The sequence below is a fragment of the Dromiciops gliroides genome, chromosome 1 (genome assembly GCF_019393635.1).
Source record: "Dromiciops gliroides isolate mDroGli1 chromosome 1, mDroGli1.pri, whole genome shotgun sequence".
Classification (NCBI taxonomy): domain Eukaryota; kingdom Metazoa; phylum Chordata; class Mammalia; order Microbiotheria; family Microbiotheriidae; genus Dromiciops; species Dromiciops gliroides.
The window spans coordinates 260,248,873-260,266,358 of NC_057861.1; the positions used below are offsets into that span (position 1 = coordinate 260,248,873).

Below are 17,486 nucleotides of genomic sequence, written 5' to 3' on the forward strand. Positions count from 1 at the left end.
AAAATAGGGATTCTGCAAGGCAGTGGTGAGGAGGCAAAGGATTCTGGGCATGGAGGACAGTTTCTGTAAATGTCTAGATGTGGGGAAAAACAGAGTAGAACATATAGAGAGCCACAGGTGGGTTAGTTTGGCCCAGTGGTGTGATGGTCAATTTTTAATAATCATCTCTCTGAAAAAAATACAAAACACATTTTTGCATTTGATAGGTATTATTAACACTTCCTCCATCATTTTCTTAGGCTTAGACAATCAACAAAGCAATTAAGCCTCAATTTGTAGCATTTGCTGATTTCTGAGATATAAGTGTCCACATTGAAATTTTAACAATTGGCTCCTGTGAGCCAGGATAAACTGGCTCCAGCACATCATTGGTTTGGCCACAGTTGAGGCATCACTTTGAAAAGATGGGTTGGACTAAAGCTGTAGGGCTTTAAATGCCAGATAGAGGCAGTTATATTTTATTCTAGAGGCAATAGGGAGCTACAGAAGCTTACTGAGCAGGCCAAATCCACTGGTCTCAAGGGTTTGGATTGTGGTTCTGCCAAGTACTACCTCTGAGTCTCTGTGTCTCAGTAAAATGGTGCAGTAAGAGTAGAGGACCTTCAAATGTTCTCCCAGTTCCAAATCTGTGATCCTACTTGAAGATAGCTCTTATGCACCAATTCCCTCCCCAAACTTTTCTCATCTAGGCTAAACATCCTCAGTTGCCTCAAGCAGCCTTGTATTGACATGCTTTCAAGGGCCCTCACCATTCTAGCTACCTTCCTCTGAACATTCTCCAGATCGTCAATGTCCTCCTTAGAGTATGGTGTCCAGAAATGAGCATAGTACTCCAGATTGAGTCTGACTAGTGGACAATGAGACCCTTAGATAAAAGCATTTCCTCTTTTAATGCAGCCCAAGGTCATGTTGGCTTTATTGGCTGCTACCACAACAGTGATCCTTAGCTTCCATCAACCTATTGTATGTGTTATAAAGCCACTTGCAGAGTTTTATCATGTATTAAGTTCTTCTCTGAAGAACTTTGGAATTTATTGTGAGACATGGGAGATACTGGCACAGGACCTCCCAGCATGGCATTCCCTCATCAAAGAAGGCACTGTGCCCAATAAACAAAGTATAATGGAAGTAGGTCAAAAGAAACATGAGATGCACAAATTTAATAATATCTGCATTCAAAGTGTTCATATGGGCTATTTGCATCCGACCTGTGGTAGAATATTCTGAGCTCATATAACTTGATTCTAACATACTGATGCCATTTTGGTCCACTTCTAGAACAAATGACAACAACCAACCAACCAACTTGAGCAATTCCTTAGCAGTCTTCTGCAAGAGTCAGATGTACAACTGACTGAGAAAGGAAGTAATTTCCATGGATCAAGTTACAGCAACCAAGTTCTTTATATAGAAAAAAGTGGGGTGATATATTAGCCTCTCAAGCAAGCAGATTTTCCTACTACATGATTACTACATGGATTGAATTGAACCACTTACAACACAATTTTTCTGTAAATTATTTCCAATATTAACTTGCAAGACTAAGCATACAAGAAAAAAATCATTGAATACCTAAAATCAATTACAGATTTTTAATGAATAAAAATGTAATGAAAGTTTATAAACTTAAGTCATGGTTTTCCAACAGAGAAGTCCAAAGATGTAATGTTTTGTCATTTTAAAATAAGAAGATAATGCAAGAGTGAGTTGTCAGTTGGTATAAGCCTAAAGGGTGTGGGTGTGTGGGTGGATGTGAAATTAAACAAGGAATCTATATTTCTCAGTTTGGTACAGAGAAGAATTTGCATGTCTCTGTTAAAACAATACTCTCTAAGAGACCTAAACTTATAAAAGAAGATTAAATAAGACAAGTTTTTTTAATAGAAGTACTTTAGTTCATTTAAGAAAGCAATGAGTCCTATCCTGACAAACATAATAATAATAATAATAATAATAATAATAATAGTGATAATAACAGTAATGAAGTATATGTAGCCTACTAAAAGATGCTGGTTCAATTAACAAGCATACTTGATTGCTGACAAAATGAATAAGAGGCAACACAGCATTATGTAGGGTAGCCTGTGTTCACAAAATATGAAGCACAATTATTTTTTAAAAACTGCTTAATCTGGTAAGGAAAATAGTACAGGTTCTCTGATATTTCAGATGCTTATGGGAAACTTAATTTTCCAAACAATTCTCTTGAGGACATGTGTATCATTTCCATTTTGGGAAGGGTATACTTCTTATTAATGTTCCCTTCTAATGCAAGGATATAGACTAATAGAAGAATGAATTAAAAATCCCTGGCAAATGAAAAATAATTACAAAAGAATAAATACTTTAATGACTTTCTCATTAGTGAAGAAGTTTTATAAAAGAATGTTGTTGGGGGCAGCTAGGTGGCACAGTGGATAGATCACCAGTCCTGGAACTCAGGAGGACCTGAGTTCAAATCTGACCTCAGACACTTACTAGCTGTGTGACCCTGGGCAAGTCACTTAACCCTCATTGCCTTGCCAAATATATATATAAATAAAAATAAAAGTATATTGTCATTCACTGCCAAACAATGTCTTCTGCAAACATTTTTCAAAAGCCTATTTATTTTTATCTGCACCTAAACAATTCACCTTCCTAAGTAAATCTGATGTGCTTTTAAATTATTCTAAAAAAACTAAATAAAGAGAACTTTTGGAAAAAAACAATAAAGTATGGGCATGTTTAGGTCACTCTCCCAAATCAATGAATTACAAAGTCTTGAAATTTAGGTTATTTCCACACAAAATATGCAACCAATGCAATTATACACTTAATTAAAGCCAAGAGTGGTATCTTTGGCCCCTAAACTAGCTCAACTGATTGTCTACATTAAGTTCATTCAATAAGATAACTAAATCATCAGTTAAGGATATCTGTGCAGACAATGTTATCTTTATATCTACATCTATGAATTAAAGTAGAAAATCAAAGTATTTCCCCATCAATAAAACTTTGTTTAATAATCTGGATATTATACAAAACTTTTCTAGGTTTGAATCTTCATATAATTACATTAATTCTCAAGTCACTGTATAGACAAAACAAATTTAATTTCCCTATTTTTCATGATTTATCACATTTATAAAGTTGGAATTCTCACTTTGAATGTTGCCATATTTTCCCACAAGTAATTCCTAACAAATTTTTGAGCTCTTTAAATTCATTAGGTTAATGCTGAATTGTAAACAAATGAGAATGTGATAGGATGCAGATACTTAATAAATATTCATTGAATTTAAGTCAATTTTACTGTCTAAAACATATGATGGCTATGTCAGGGGGCATTTTCTCTAGTTCTTATTTTTGCCCCAGAACAGTGATCTTCAGGCTTAGTAGAGATAATTGATTCTTTTGATCTAGAACAATGGAAATTGAGAGAAAGACTTTAGATGAATTCTTACCTGAGCTCTTGTACCACAGAGTCTACCTGCACTGTTAACAAAAAGAGAAAGAAAAACGGAGTCAGGTTTTTGTTGTTGTTGTTTCTCATCCCAGTCCTCTGAAACTCTGCATCTGTCTTGATCAGATGAGCATGGTAAAAGATAAGTAAAATCTTATCCCCATTTTCATTTGGTTAATTTTTCCATGTATGGGTTTGCCCCACCTGGATTGTAACCAAATTAGAAAATTCCTCCTGGTTCTCATCTCTCACTAAAAGAGGGCAGATTCCTGTAGTATGGAGTGTGCTGAGCTTACTATGAATTCTTTGGTGAAGTTGGCACCCCCCAATTGTAGACTCTACCAGCAAGCTACTATACCTTTTTGGAGACTATTTGATATAAGGTGGAGGTCACAATAGGAGTCAGTGGGACTAAGAACTACTGACCATTTTTTGTCTTCACTTGATACAAGAAATTACATTTTATGATTTGCTGGACATCCAAATTTAATAGATCACAGATCCGTTTGAATATTTGAGTTGAAAATGCTGCTTGAAAATATCCTAGTATTTTTTGCTGCTCATGTATATATATGGTTATATGTATACATGTATATAGATATCTGAATACATGTACATATATTTATATATTTGTACATCTAAGTGCATATGAGGGACAGCATAGTATAGTGGGAAAAACTGGACTGGGTGTTATGAAAGAACTGGTATGAATTCTCTTTTCCATACTTGCTAGCTAAGTGCCCTTGGGCAAATCACCTTTCTGAGCCCTATTTTCCTCATATGTACATGGGGATAATTACACTAATAGCAAGTGCCTACTTTGCAGCAATGTTGTGAGGATCAAATGAGCTAAAACTTTATAGACAATAACAAGCTCTATAGATGCCACTTATATAGATAAAGACTTTATTTGTGCTCATACACACAGAAAGATATGTGTGTGGAAAAAGACACACAGAGAGATACACAGAGAAAGAGATCACTTCAGAGAATGTGTGTGCATGCTATAGAGCTCTGATTTCATCAGGGCACGAGAATCCCCAGTGTGGGAATTCCCTTTTGACTTATTCAACTCCTCTGCAATTTATAGTACGTATGAAATAAATCATTTTCATTAATTCTTTGAGAGTTGCCTTGGGATATTGAAAGGTTAAGTGTCTTGCCCATTCTCACTCTATTATATGTCAGAGGAAGGTCTTGAACTACCTACCTACCTACCTATCTATCTATCTGTCTGTCTGTCTGTCATCATCTATCACAATCATCTATCTACAGCATGCAATAAGATATATATACTATAATTTAATAAAGTAGCTAATGATTTACAACTTGAATTGTAGGAATTTCTTGCCATGCATTTTGCCTAGTCCATAGTAACCATTCTGAACAGACTATTACACTAAGAAATTATACTTAATTCGACACTAAACACATGCTTATAATTGTGAATGACAAATTTCATTGCTCAAATAATCCTCAGAACTGTATTAGGTAAACTAAGGATCTGTAAGAGGAAAACCTTCAGCCAAGGCAATAGCAACAGTCTTTGAAAAAGTAGGAAATGTAAAGGAAAATCTTTGACTCTTACGACTGACTCTGAGAAAAGAATGTAGAAAGCTAGTGTTTATCAAAATCTGCCCATACGAAGATAAACAGCAGATTGGCAGATAACAGGTAGTTTCAAAGAGTACTCTTGTAGCATAAGCAATAACAATCTGGGAGATCACTCTTGTTTGAGTGTGTGTGTGTGTGTGTGTGTGTGTGTGTGTATGTGTTTGTGTATATGTAAAATGAAGTCCAAATAAAATTTCAAATGAGAAGATTCATTTTTCAGTACTGCAGTGGATAAGTAGCCTGTAATAACAGCATAACTTTTATAAGTCAAACCAAAAATTTAGCTTATTGAACAACAACCTGAATACCTGGATACCATATCTTTGTTCCCTTAATTTTTAGTATAATATTAAGGTATGATTTTGATGATAAAAAGTTTAATGTTTAGGAACTCTGTGCGACATTTATTGGCCCATAAAGATATTTTCTACTTGTATCATCTATGCAATTCTAAAAGTGCTTGGAACTCAAATTAGTAAAACTTTTGTTTGAACAAAGGAAATTCCAGGTCTCAATTTCTGGTGATCCTACATTTTGGTTGTCATGGCAAACAAAAATTTGTAAATCTGCTTTGAACTTATTTTTTTCTAATTCTGTTGTTTTTGCTTTTACTTAAATAGGAGTTGCTGACTTTTGCTAAATAATAAAATAGCTAGATAATAAAAAGCATTTCATTTGTCTAGCAATTCTAATCTGCTGTTTTAAAAACATTTTCTAAATGTGATTATTTTGTTGCAAGTGCTATTGCCCATTTCCTTAGCCAGGGAAACTGAAATTGAAGAATGATTCTATCTAGAAACAATGTATCCTCTTTGCTTATTCTCTCACATGCTATACTGAGCTTCAAGTTTTCCACTTAGAATTAAGGGTCACAAAAATATTACTAATTATAATAAAAAGTTATTTTCCTTGAGGGGTTATAATGTTAGTCAATCTTGCTTTCCAGATGTTTAGAACATCAAGGGCCTGTTTATATTTCAATATTACATTACCATCTGTTGCTTACAAAAAGAGAGGGCTAACCGGCAAGTTAAACCTTTCAAACATTACTTTGCAGAGCTGCTAAAAAGTCCCAGAGGGGGTAGTCAGAAAACAAACAGTCTCCTTTTACTGGAACTAAGTTTAGACTGGGAGCCACTACACTAGGTAACATAAAATTAAAACCTGTTTTGTCAATGAACTAAAAAAATCTGCACTTTTATTTGACCGCTAAAAGTCACCATAACATTCTGAAGGTCTCACTGAAGCATGCTCCCCTTGCCTAACATTACATTGTTTCACACAATGCCCAACTTCATTCTCTGTGTCATTTCTCCAATTGTCAAACATCATGCATTTCTGTGGACTTTTCTATCCTCTTTAACTCCTAGCTAATAGCATTTTGTCTGTCAGTGCCAGCAGCCTATGTCCTGGCTTGATTAAAAAAAGGAGCCCTGAGGAAGCTATATACACTCTGACTACACGTTAGGGACCTAGCATAAGAACAACCATATTTCATGGTGTTATGGGCATGGTGTCATGGAACCTGCTTGCTAACTCACCCTTGGTTCCTTTTGAGCGAGTATGCAGCCTTTTATCTTCAGCATCTGCATCCATCTGTAACATTAACACAAAATCTTAAATTCATCTTCTTTGCCACTGACCAAAATATCCATCCAGCACACATTTGTGTACCAAGACGTTGTGAAAGTTAGAATGAAAACCAGAATATACATGCTTTCAAAATACATTCTGACTCTGAATACATATATATGTATATATACTCTCTCTATATATATGTATATGTATTTAGATATATATACACATACATATCATAAAATATCTAATACATACATATGTACATACATACATATATATGTTTAGCATAGTCAGGGTATCTTTAGGATAATTAGGATTGTCATATATATGACTTTCCTAATAATCCATAGGTTGTGAAAAAATTACTGATTGAATCTTGAAGCAAGAATGAAATATTAATGGTAGATTCTATTCTATTGTCCACAAGTGTTTGTTGATAATTCAAGCACTTCTGTCATAAAGAGTCAGTTATTATCCGAAGCACGGTGATTCCAATGACCATAGATACCTAAAAAACAAAACTCAAAGTCTTCTTTGTACTTCACCAAACTGTACATCCCTGATCCTTCTTAGCCCTTTCTGGAACATTCTACTATCTCAAATAAATGGGAAACTACCACATCAAACATAACATGAATAGTAAATGGTATGCATTATCACACAAAATTCTAGTGAAATTCAGGAGACAATTGTGATAATTAGCAATAATCCTGATTTTTGAATGATGTGAAATAAGACAATAGAAAGTTTCTTAAAACTTCTTTATAAGAGACTTTAAAACATACCCAAGTGCAATGCAAATGTTCTACACTTGTTTTTGTATTTGGCTTATGAAAGGATGATATCCATCTTGCTGACCAGTGTCAACACTTCAGTGTTTTATTAAGTTAAGGCATAGCTATGTTTTATCAGGTGAAATTCTTAAACATGAGTTAGGGTTTTTTTTTCTGTGTAAAACCAGAGGCAGAAGGTTCACTTCAGTTGCTCCCATCTTTAAAAACTGAGAATAGGCTGTATGCAGTGTGACTGCAATGGTAATGGGAAACATGTCTCTGTTCTCTGATGCTGAGTTGTGATTGAAGGCACTGACCTGCCATAGACTTATAATAGGGGAGCAGGTGTGGCAATGATGGACTTTAATTTCCTTTAATAAACCTTTTATGTGCCACACTTTTACTGCCATTCTACGCTCTCCAAGGTCCTGCACATAATAGGTTCATTACTTTTGATTACTATAGTCTATTGAGACAAACAACTCCAGAACACACTATATATTATGTTCAGTTAAACCAATATAGACTATTTATCCATTGTGCATTATTTCACCTGCAACTCTACAGACAAAATTAACAACAGCTCTTATAAGCTAAAACTATTAAAACCACTGGTACTCTTTTGTCATCATTTCATAATAAATACCACACCAATCACAGTGCTGCTTTTAAAATTATGAAACAAAAAGTGTTCACTGCTTTCACTGAACAGCAGTTACTTTAGTCCAAATAACAGGGTTCATTGTGATGAATATTAAAAGAAAAAACATCCAACAAGGGAAGAACAACAATAAAAGCAACATAGGTGATTTTTTTTCTTATCAATTTCCCCCTTTTTGAAAACCACATAAATTTATGACAGATGTTGAAACAGCCTAGGATTAAAATGGCTGGGCTTACTAAGGATGGTGAGCATTGCATTGTGAAATCATCCTCCTCCCATGAGTATCTCTGTTGCATATAAAGTGGTTCAACTCATGCAACTCCCCCACCCCCCATGTGCTAAATGAATAACTAGATTAAGAGCGATCTGGACCGTGTGAGGGTTAAAATGGTGAAGACCATGAAATATTTTGGAGGAAACTGTTCCCCTGGGTCAAAATCAACACAACATGAGCCTAATACTATACAGCCACACAGGTGCTATTAACTCTCCAAAAGCACTCTCTGACAAATTCCCCAAAAGGCAAGTGAAGATTAAATCAATGAGTTTCTTTTCCAAAATTGAAGCATAGGGTACAAAGAGGGCTAGTACATACAAATAAAAGTTACATAAATACATGTAAATGTAACCTTCCAGCAGTTTTAAATCTAATTCTTTTTTTTTAGTTTAGTTATCAAGAAGCCAGACAATTCTGCCATCATCCCATGCAGCGACCTCCCCATTAAAGTCAATGGAAGTAATGCATAAATATTCATGCCTTTCCATTTGTATTGTGCACAGAATACTGGTTTCATAATTGTATTTTGGTGAGCCATTGTCCTCTAGTCATAGAATATATATTGAAATAAAAATAAAAACTCATTCATGAAATTAAAACCTTTCGGATTTAACTGAGGTGGAGTCTACAGAAAAGGGCAAACTGGTTTGAGTTCACAAAATATGGTCTATTGATTGGGCCTTTCCTCTTTCTACCATGCCATAAAAAGAAGAAAACTGGTAAATCCCATTTCCAACCATGCCATACAACTCTGTAAGAAATAGAAAGGTTCAAAAAATGAAGCAAGTGGTACCTTTTGACAATCATGATCTGAGTCAATCTCTTTTCTAAGCACCAATTTAAAAAAAAACAGCCTCAGGTATCTGAAAAGTCAGTAGACAGAAATGGAAACTCCTGAGAATTCTTTGTAGGTCAGGTATCTGAGAAGTCAGTAGACAAAAATGGAAACTCCTGAAAATTCTTTGTATTTTTCTCATGGACTTTCTTGCTTTCCCATTTGGTAGATTATAGATCTCAGTTTGGGGGGAAAAAATTAAGCCTGTTACACTCTAAGAATAAAACATTTTATAAATGTTCACTAAAATGAGAATTACTTTATTACAGTAGACACATTCACATTACAAACAGTAAAATATTAGTGAGTGTCTTTCTTGTACGTTCTTGTAGACTACAAAAGAAGTATTCAATTATTACATGGCCCAGAAATCATACATAAGGTAGCAAAAAGGAATATAAAAATCTTTACATTGTATTTTCCCTATTTTAAATCCCAATTACTGACAATGATGTAAAAAAATCAGTAAAAAAACTGAGTAACTCATTTCTTCAATCAAAATAGTAGTTTAGTTTTGCAAAAAGCTCTTCTCCAATATTCTTAAAGCTTTTTGTGCACTTATATGCTGTGACTTGAAAATTAGCATATAATATAGCTAGTCAAGATAAAAAAGTAGTTCTCTTTAATTATCGTTGACATAAATTGAATCATTCTAGATTTCTCAAAGTGGCTTTACTTGAGTATTTTTCTCTGTGGAAATAAAAATGACCAAAAAATCTTAATTTTTAGGATTTTCTGTTGTTAGACATTATAAATTTTAAAATAAAAGAAATGTATCTCAAAAGCTCATATCACTACAGCAATTTTGGACTCATGTCTATTTGGTTCACCTTAAGGGTATCTCAAAATAAATATCTTTGACTCCTGCCCTGACCCAAGGTTTTCCCTGGGAACATTAGAATTTGCCTCATGTCTCTTTATGGTCCCTTAACTCTTAAGCAAGCATGCAGGTCAATGAAAAATTGACCACAGGACAGGTTTTATTCAACCTTACAAAAACAGAAAGGACTCTTACATGAACGCGTAAAGACTCAAGGAATCTCCCTTTTAGCCTTCTATGGTCCTCTTGCTTCCCCAATGAACCATATTTAACCTATTTCCAAGGTTCTCTACTCCTTCCCCCTGATCCCCACAAAAGGGAAGGAACTTAAAGGGACCAGGAAGTCCAACAACCCTCTCTTCTGCTGAGTCTACATCACCACAGCCATCTGGACTGTATGTAGAATAGCCTGGGTGAGACTTTCTTGCAAGAGAAAAGAATAGAGGGTTGATAGATAATGAAGTGATCTTACATCCCACAGTCTTAATACTGTAGTAAGTCTGGGTTATCCTTCCACATTGTCTCCCTATAATGCCAATCCTTCCACTTTTTATCTCTGTTTGTTGATGGCTCTTTTCCTTCTGGCAGGTAATCTGTATATGTGATGTATTCCATCCAGGTCTCAGTGTATGTCTCTGTTTTGGACTCTTATCAGTCTGTGGGATGGAATTGGTCTACATCTCCATATGAGACAAGTTCTCTGATGCACATAGCTCTTTGGGGGGGCTGTATGATTCTCAGTGGTTGTAAAGGGGACTGCATTTGTATCTTTATCTATCCTTCTCTCTTTGTCTAACCTCTTTTAAAAATCAAACCCTAGGATAAAGCTCATGTTTGTGAGCTAGCCAAGAACTTGAGCTAACTAGCCATATTTATGAACTAGCCAAGAACTTGGGTCAGTACTAGAGCAAAGGCCTCATCTGTGGGTCAATGAAGACTGGGAGACAGTGGGAATTTATACCTTATCTAGACAAGGAAGCACCAGAAAGAGGACTACTTTACCTCTTCCCTGGCAACCTGAGAACCATTACACAATTTTTTTTAAAATGTAGAGTGGTTCTTGTTTGAGCCTTTTGGCATATTACTACAATAGCTTTATTCCAAAATACATGTCTCCAAGGAAAGATGTTAATGCAAGTTATGAGAAAGGATAAGGAAAAAGAAGGAAAGAAGAATGAAAGAAAAAGAAAACAAAGTTATGGAGGGAGAACATTAAAAAGCGGAGAATTAAAGACAGAAAAAGTGGTACTGTCACTTATTGTGTAACTTCGGACAAGTTACTTAAGCTTTATGGATTTCAGTTTCCTCAGTTGCATAATGAGAGATTTGGATAGATGTTCTGTAATGTTTCTTCCTTAAACTAACTTAGGAAAGGAAGAAAAGATATATTTTAAATTCAGTGATTATAGGGTCAGCTAGGTGGTGAAGTGGATGAAGCACTGGCCCTGGATTCAGTAGTACCTGAGTTCAAATCCAGCCTCAGACACTTGACACTTACTAGCTGTGTGACCCTGGGCAAGTCACGTAACCCTCATTGCCCCACTAAAAAAATAAATAAATTCAGTGATTATATGAAAAACTGGGGAGGAGTGGAGAACTTTAGTAATATCTCTCTCTATATATGTATTTATATCTACATCTACATCTACATCTATAAATATATCTCAATATTCATTGAAGTTTAAAAAAACTATTAATATCTTTAAATATGTATCTATATATGGTAAGTTTTTAAAAGTGTTTAGATCAGTCAACCAACATTTGTGAAGTACTTACTATGCATGCTGGAAGTATGATTAGAGTGAGAAAATAATTAATATGTTATACATAATTTATATAAATAATCTAGGAATTTACATACTTGAGTACAATATTAATTTTCTTTTGTGTTTTGGTTTCATTCACTTATCAAAGGTGAAGGAAACTGGCTAAAACAATTAGAAAGAGTCTTTCTGTTCATCTAATGTTATTTGGTTCCTATCCACTAATGATAATTCTCTTCCAAAAATAATTGTCATTTGTGCAATAAAAGACTTCATTTGTGTTTTAATCATTAAATATTTTTATTATTGAACACAAATTGCTTAGATGAAGTTATCATTTAACTATTTACTATTATACCAAGAAATCCTTTAAAATTTAATATATCATATGAGTGTGTGTACATGTATACACACAATATGGATACATGTCTATCTTCATATGTGCAAGGTACTATGATAGGTCTTAGGGACACAAAAATATAAAGAAGTGCCTGTCCTAAAGGAATTTACTTTCTAGATAATACATATACATATACTTGCATGATAAGCTTTTATAGTCATGATTTTGAGAGACACTTTCTGAAAGTCATATATCTTTATCTATGATCTCTATAATTAACCTAAATGCTATCTGGTGAATGTGTCTATATTCATTTTACAATCCTTCATATATGTCTATATATGACATCTAATTAACTTAAATTCTGTCTAGTAAATGCATACATATGTAGAACAACATTTATTTAATATATATTTATTTTTAATAACTATTCTTCAAAATACAGTGATGGCAATTTACCTGAGTTCTCGCCTACTACCTTCAGTGACAATGTGGTTTTGTACCATTTCATATCATTCTTTGTGGTCTATTATTTTCAATCATGGAGAACTCATGGTAAGTATAAGAATAATGCCTGTTATCACTGGATAGAAAGGATCCTATGCATCCCTCTCCATGAGGAGCCCTTTTGTCCTTGTTACATGTTTCACTTTTTAACAAAACGCCAACATTTTTAACGCCAACATTTTGCAAAAATGACAAAGAGAAACACTGAAAGTTGGAAAAGGCTAAATCCCAGAAAATGAAACAGCCAGGTGATGCCAATACCTTGGCATTAAGTTTGGCTAGATTGAAGAACAAAGCATCCACTACTGATTTGCCTTGTTTTTTGATGATTTTATGATTTTATTTTAAGCATTGATTTTTGGATATGGAAAAAACACGTTTTCCTCTTACACAGGGAGAAGAGCATGAACATAAGTTCTGATTCTGAGTTATAAATAATGGAGAACAATGTAGATTTGGAGTATTACAACAATAAATGATGAAAATATTTTTCTGGGATATTGTGATTAAATGTCTTTTTTCTATTTTCACCCCTTGATTCCCATTTTCCTGCCTTTCTTTTCTATGTGTTTACTAATAGCTCCAGAAGAATAGTAACATTTTAGCAAGGTGGTGATGGAAGATGGCATTAAGGGTGGAGAGGGAAGCTCCTAAGCCATCTATTTCCTAAGCTTGCTACCAAAAGCAGAATTTTAAAATTACTATTTTAGAAGACATTTATAGACTTCTGAACTTTGATTATTACTTTATGATGCACTGTCCTTGATTTTAACTGTCTTTTCTTATTCTGTTCCTTATAGCACTGTCCTTGATACTTCACAAGAAAGTTGAAAGCCCTGGATGTGAATACCCTAACTATATGCCACCTCCACTTCTTTATTCCCTTTTGTCTCTCCAATACAAACACTAAATCTAAAGGGAAAAAAGTATATTCTATTTGAAATCTCATAAATATAATCCATCTCTGATAGAGCTGTTCCTAAGGATCAAGTACTACATATGTTTATAATGAGTAAGATGTTTTTCAGAGGGATTTACTGTAGTCACTTGAAAATATATTTGCAGTGAAAGAAACCTTAGAACAGAGGCAAGCCTGGATAGCTTTGTAATGAGGATGATTTATTGTGAGTCTCACTCCTGATCTGAGTTGTCGCTGCTGTTGTATACCTCATCCATGCAACTTTGCACAACTGGCAGGGCTGAGTATAGACTAAAGCCATATGTTTATGTCCTTTTGCCAAACGACTACAGCAAATAGTTCTATTATTCCCTTAGGTAACTAACGTGTGCCAAGGATTTCTATTAGTCTGCTTTACCAAGGCATTAGAGGGCAGAGTCATAGCATTATGAAACTAAGAAGCGACTGGCAGGTTTTTGCTATAAGGATTCACCAATATCTATGTCTTTGCGTACAATTTTCCACTTTTCAAAAAAAGTGACTCAATTTAAGCAACTCTTTAAAGTATTCCTTTTTATTTCTTAATGACATTTCTGAACTATACCTATTATAAAATATGCAAAACTATTTTCTAACAAACATAAGAGTACTTCATAATGAGTTTTTAAAGGAAGCCTGCCATGCAGTCTTTTGTAAACTGTCCATGGTAATAATCAGCAGAATTATGGAGTCATAATCCTTTGTTTTTTGGCCTTAAAATAAGAATAATCAGTACCAGTATTTGACAAAACTAATTTCCCCAAACTCATTGATTAAAACTTGAATAAGAACACTTGATGAAGATGTAAGGGCAAACATTTGTGAAAAAACAACATGAATCAAAATGTGTAAGTGTAGGTTCAGGGTATGTATCTGTTTAATATTTTAAAATGCATATTCATTTGATTGTCATTAACAACTATCAAATTTCTGAATTCAACATAGTGATATGTTTCTCACAAAGCAAGAGTCTCACAAAGTCAAAAGAGAAAAAGGTAGCATTATAAACAAAATGCTTTCTAAAAAGGTTTTGATTGAGGTTGATTTCTATAAGTGAGATCCATTTTGTAATAAAAAAAATTTTCTCCCTCACCTTTTTCTGCTCACAGGTGCAATGGTATGCCAATTTTGAATGTGTCGGTCCTTCAGATTGACTAAGATTGCTTGTCTGCATTAGTGAGAAATCCTGACATGCATTCTCTTAAGATAAAAAGAAGAAAATAAGGAAATATGTATATCAATATATGTCAGATAAAGCAAGTAAAATTGAAACAGTTGTAATAAACACTGGTGAACTACCCCAATGATATTCTTACCTCCAGAGTTTTACTGGTACATTCTATATAGAATAACAGTTTTAGCATTTTGGATGCCACCTATTCATCTTAATATAATATAAGTCTGTTTCTTTCTTTTCTGTAGAAGTATATTATGTTTACCTTTGGTGAACACATTTGGTAATAAAAAGGATAAAGAAGACCCTTTTCACTTTCTCTTCTTAACTTTAGAACTGTAAGGTTTTGACAAGGATCCAATGGTAAAATAAAGCATAAACCAGTATGTTCACTACTCTGTCTTCAGTAATGTTTTAATAATAAAGGTACTAATTTTTTTTTAAAAAAAAAAAGCAGTATTGAACGTGCTCTCTAAAGAAATAATTTAGCTTTTGTTTACTTTGCATTCAGTCATAATACATCTAACATATCGCTTCTATTTTTGCCCCAGGGATTGAGAATGGAATCAGCTTTCAGTCCATTTGGCACTTGAGAGAAAACTCTGAAATTCAGTGTCTTGCACTCACCATACTGGAAAGGGATCTTTTTACCCATATATCATGTGCATTGCACATCTATCTTATTAGAGTGAGATTAGGGGAGTAGTATTTTCAAGAGATTTAAGGGGTGAGCTGGGTTAAGACATGTTCAAGTATACAATGATATTTTGTGTGTACATCAACTTACTGTACTGACTGGACACTTTTTCTGTGCCATTTACAGAGCATCATTCTACAATAGATATAGGCTTCTCCAACTCATTTTTAGCAACTCTGCTTCCTTGGAGAAAAGAAGAATATGTAACTCTCAAGTGGGAGAGCATATTATTGATCTTGAGGTAAGAATGAAAAAGTAGTATCAAAACTTGGAAATTCCCAGCCTATGATTCATTGCTACTGGAAAAGAATTATGCTTCCCCTAGAAATATCTTTTTCTGAATATTCTACTTCACCCTCAGTTCTAGAAAAGAGTTTTGAAGCTTTCCACCTGCTTATTTCTCTTTGTTTGCCACACACTAATCTAAAACAAAAGATCCTGGAAAATGGTCACACTGGTGAATAAAGCTCTTTTCTAAATTCTGAAAGTAACGGCTTTTTGTCTAATACCCTATCGTGTTATGTATTTATTAGCAATACATTTTCCATTTATTTTCTCAAAGATTGCCAATAAAGAACGGAATCACATAAGGGAGTAGCTGTAAACCCTCTGAGTTCCCTAATGTCAAACTCATTAGCATCCGAATAAGCACACAGCAGCACATCATCTGCACAATTGCAATTTTTTACTACTTTTAATAGCGTTTCTCAAAGGGCTCATTTTCAACTTTCTTCAGTGGTTAGTTGGTTCTCAGGGGAAAAGTAGCTTCCTGACGCTCACAGCTTCCACTCAACAACCAGGCCGTTTGCCGTCAGATGCTTCAGCCCTCTGCCCTAACCCCATCTGCTGTCTCTCTCGTCCCCTGGGATTGAGAGTTAAGACAGCACAGCTGAGATCCACTTGGAAGAGTGCAAGGAGGGCAGAGTCAAAATATAACTTTTAGAAATCTGCTTTTCTATAATAAGTCTTCACAAAAAGTCTTGGTAAAATCCAGGTGAAGGGAATGCATATGTGTCAGAACTCTGTCATTTGAAAGGTGTGTGTGTGTGTGTGTGTGTGTGTGTGTGTGTGTGTGTGTCCTACATCAAATGCTAAATGCTACTTGGGATTCAAATGTGGATTCTAGTGACATTGCAGTGTGCATTTGTTGTGCTATTACAAGAGGGCTGTGCATTTTAGGTTCATTCTATAACAATTATAGCACTTTGAGAGTTAATTTCATTTAAAAGCGCTTTGTAACACTTTTAAGCATCTTAAAATGTCCTTTAAAGGTAATTACTGCTGCAGTTACCTAAAGCTAGGTAACTTGGCCAAGTTCATAAAGTTAGTGGGAAAACTAGGTCTATGCCTTTCCTACCTGGATGAACAAACAGGTTTGTATCTGAACTACCAAATAACTAAGCTCAAGTCTCTTACCCAGGTAAAAACAAGTGATAACTCAAAAGTCTATAGCCTAACAGGTTAACCTTCTTAAATATACTCTGTAAGTATTAAATGACATTTATCAGGGAAACAGACTCATTACTAAACCCTATGTTTGCTTTACAACCTGCTAATAATGAGGTCTTGCTGCCTCTACAGCTGGTTCATGGGTGAATGGCAGCCACTCCTGAAAAAGATGTGGTTGTTCTTAAAATCTGTGACACAATGGAATGCATCTGTCATGTTATAAAAAGAGTCTGTCAAATTATATTGTGTCATGCCGAGCGACACACCCTAATGTAATGTGATATATGTGCCAAATGTATCACCAAACTGTGACCACAGTTTAAATGCAGGCATCTCATGTGCTATATTTCAGACCACTTATGTTGTAGATAGGTTTTGTATTGCAAGCATTCAAACTAAACTCAAAGTGGAGAATTTGCAGACAAAGCAAATCACTTTCATAGCTAATGTTCACAATGCAATTGTAGGTCAGGAATATAGGCAGAAGATAAAGAAGGGCTAGCATGGTACAGGAGAAAGAGTGCTGAATTTGGAGTCAAAGGATCTTTGTTCAAATCCTGACTCTGATGCTTACTACCTGTGTGACTTTGGGAAAGGCCCTTAACCTCTCTGA

The 17,486-nt window shown here is 34.6% G+C and overlaps 1 protein-coding gene across 1 annotated transcript in view; it reads right to left on the reverse strand.

Moving 5' to 3' along the window:
- Positions 1 to 17,486, reverse strand: part of ST18 (ST18 C2H2C-type zinc finger transcription factor) — a 174,158-nt gene that overhangs the window by 123,945 nt on the left and 32,727 nt on the right. The window contains exons 4-6 of the mRNA XM_043975761.1: positions 14,647 to 14,753; positions 6,601 to 6,655; positions 3,447 to 3,477 (exon numbers count right to left, since the gene is read on the reverse strand). Coding sequence (XP_043831696.1) covers positions 3,447 to 3,477; positions 6,601 to 6,655; positions 14,647 to 14,753 — 193 coding nt within the window. The remainder of the gene's footprint in view (positions 1 to 3,446; positions 3,478 to 6,600; positions 6,656 to 14,646; positions 14,754 to 17,486) is intronic.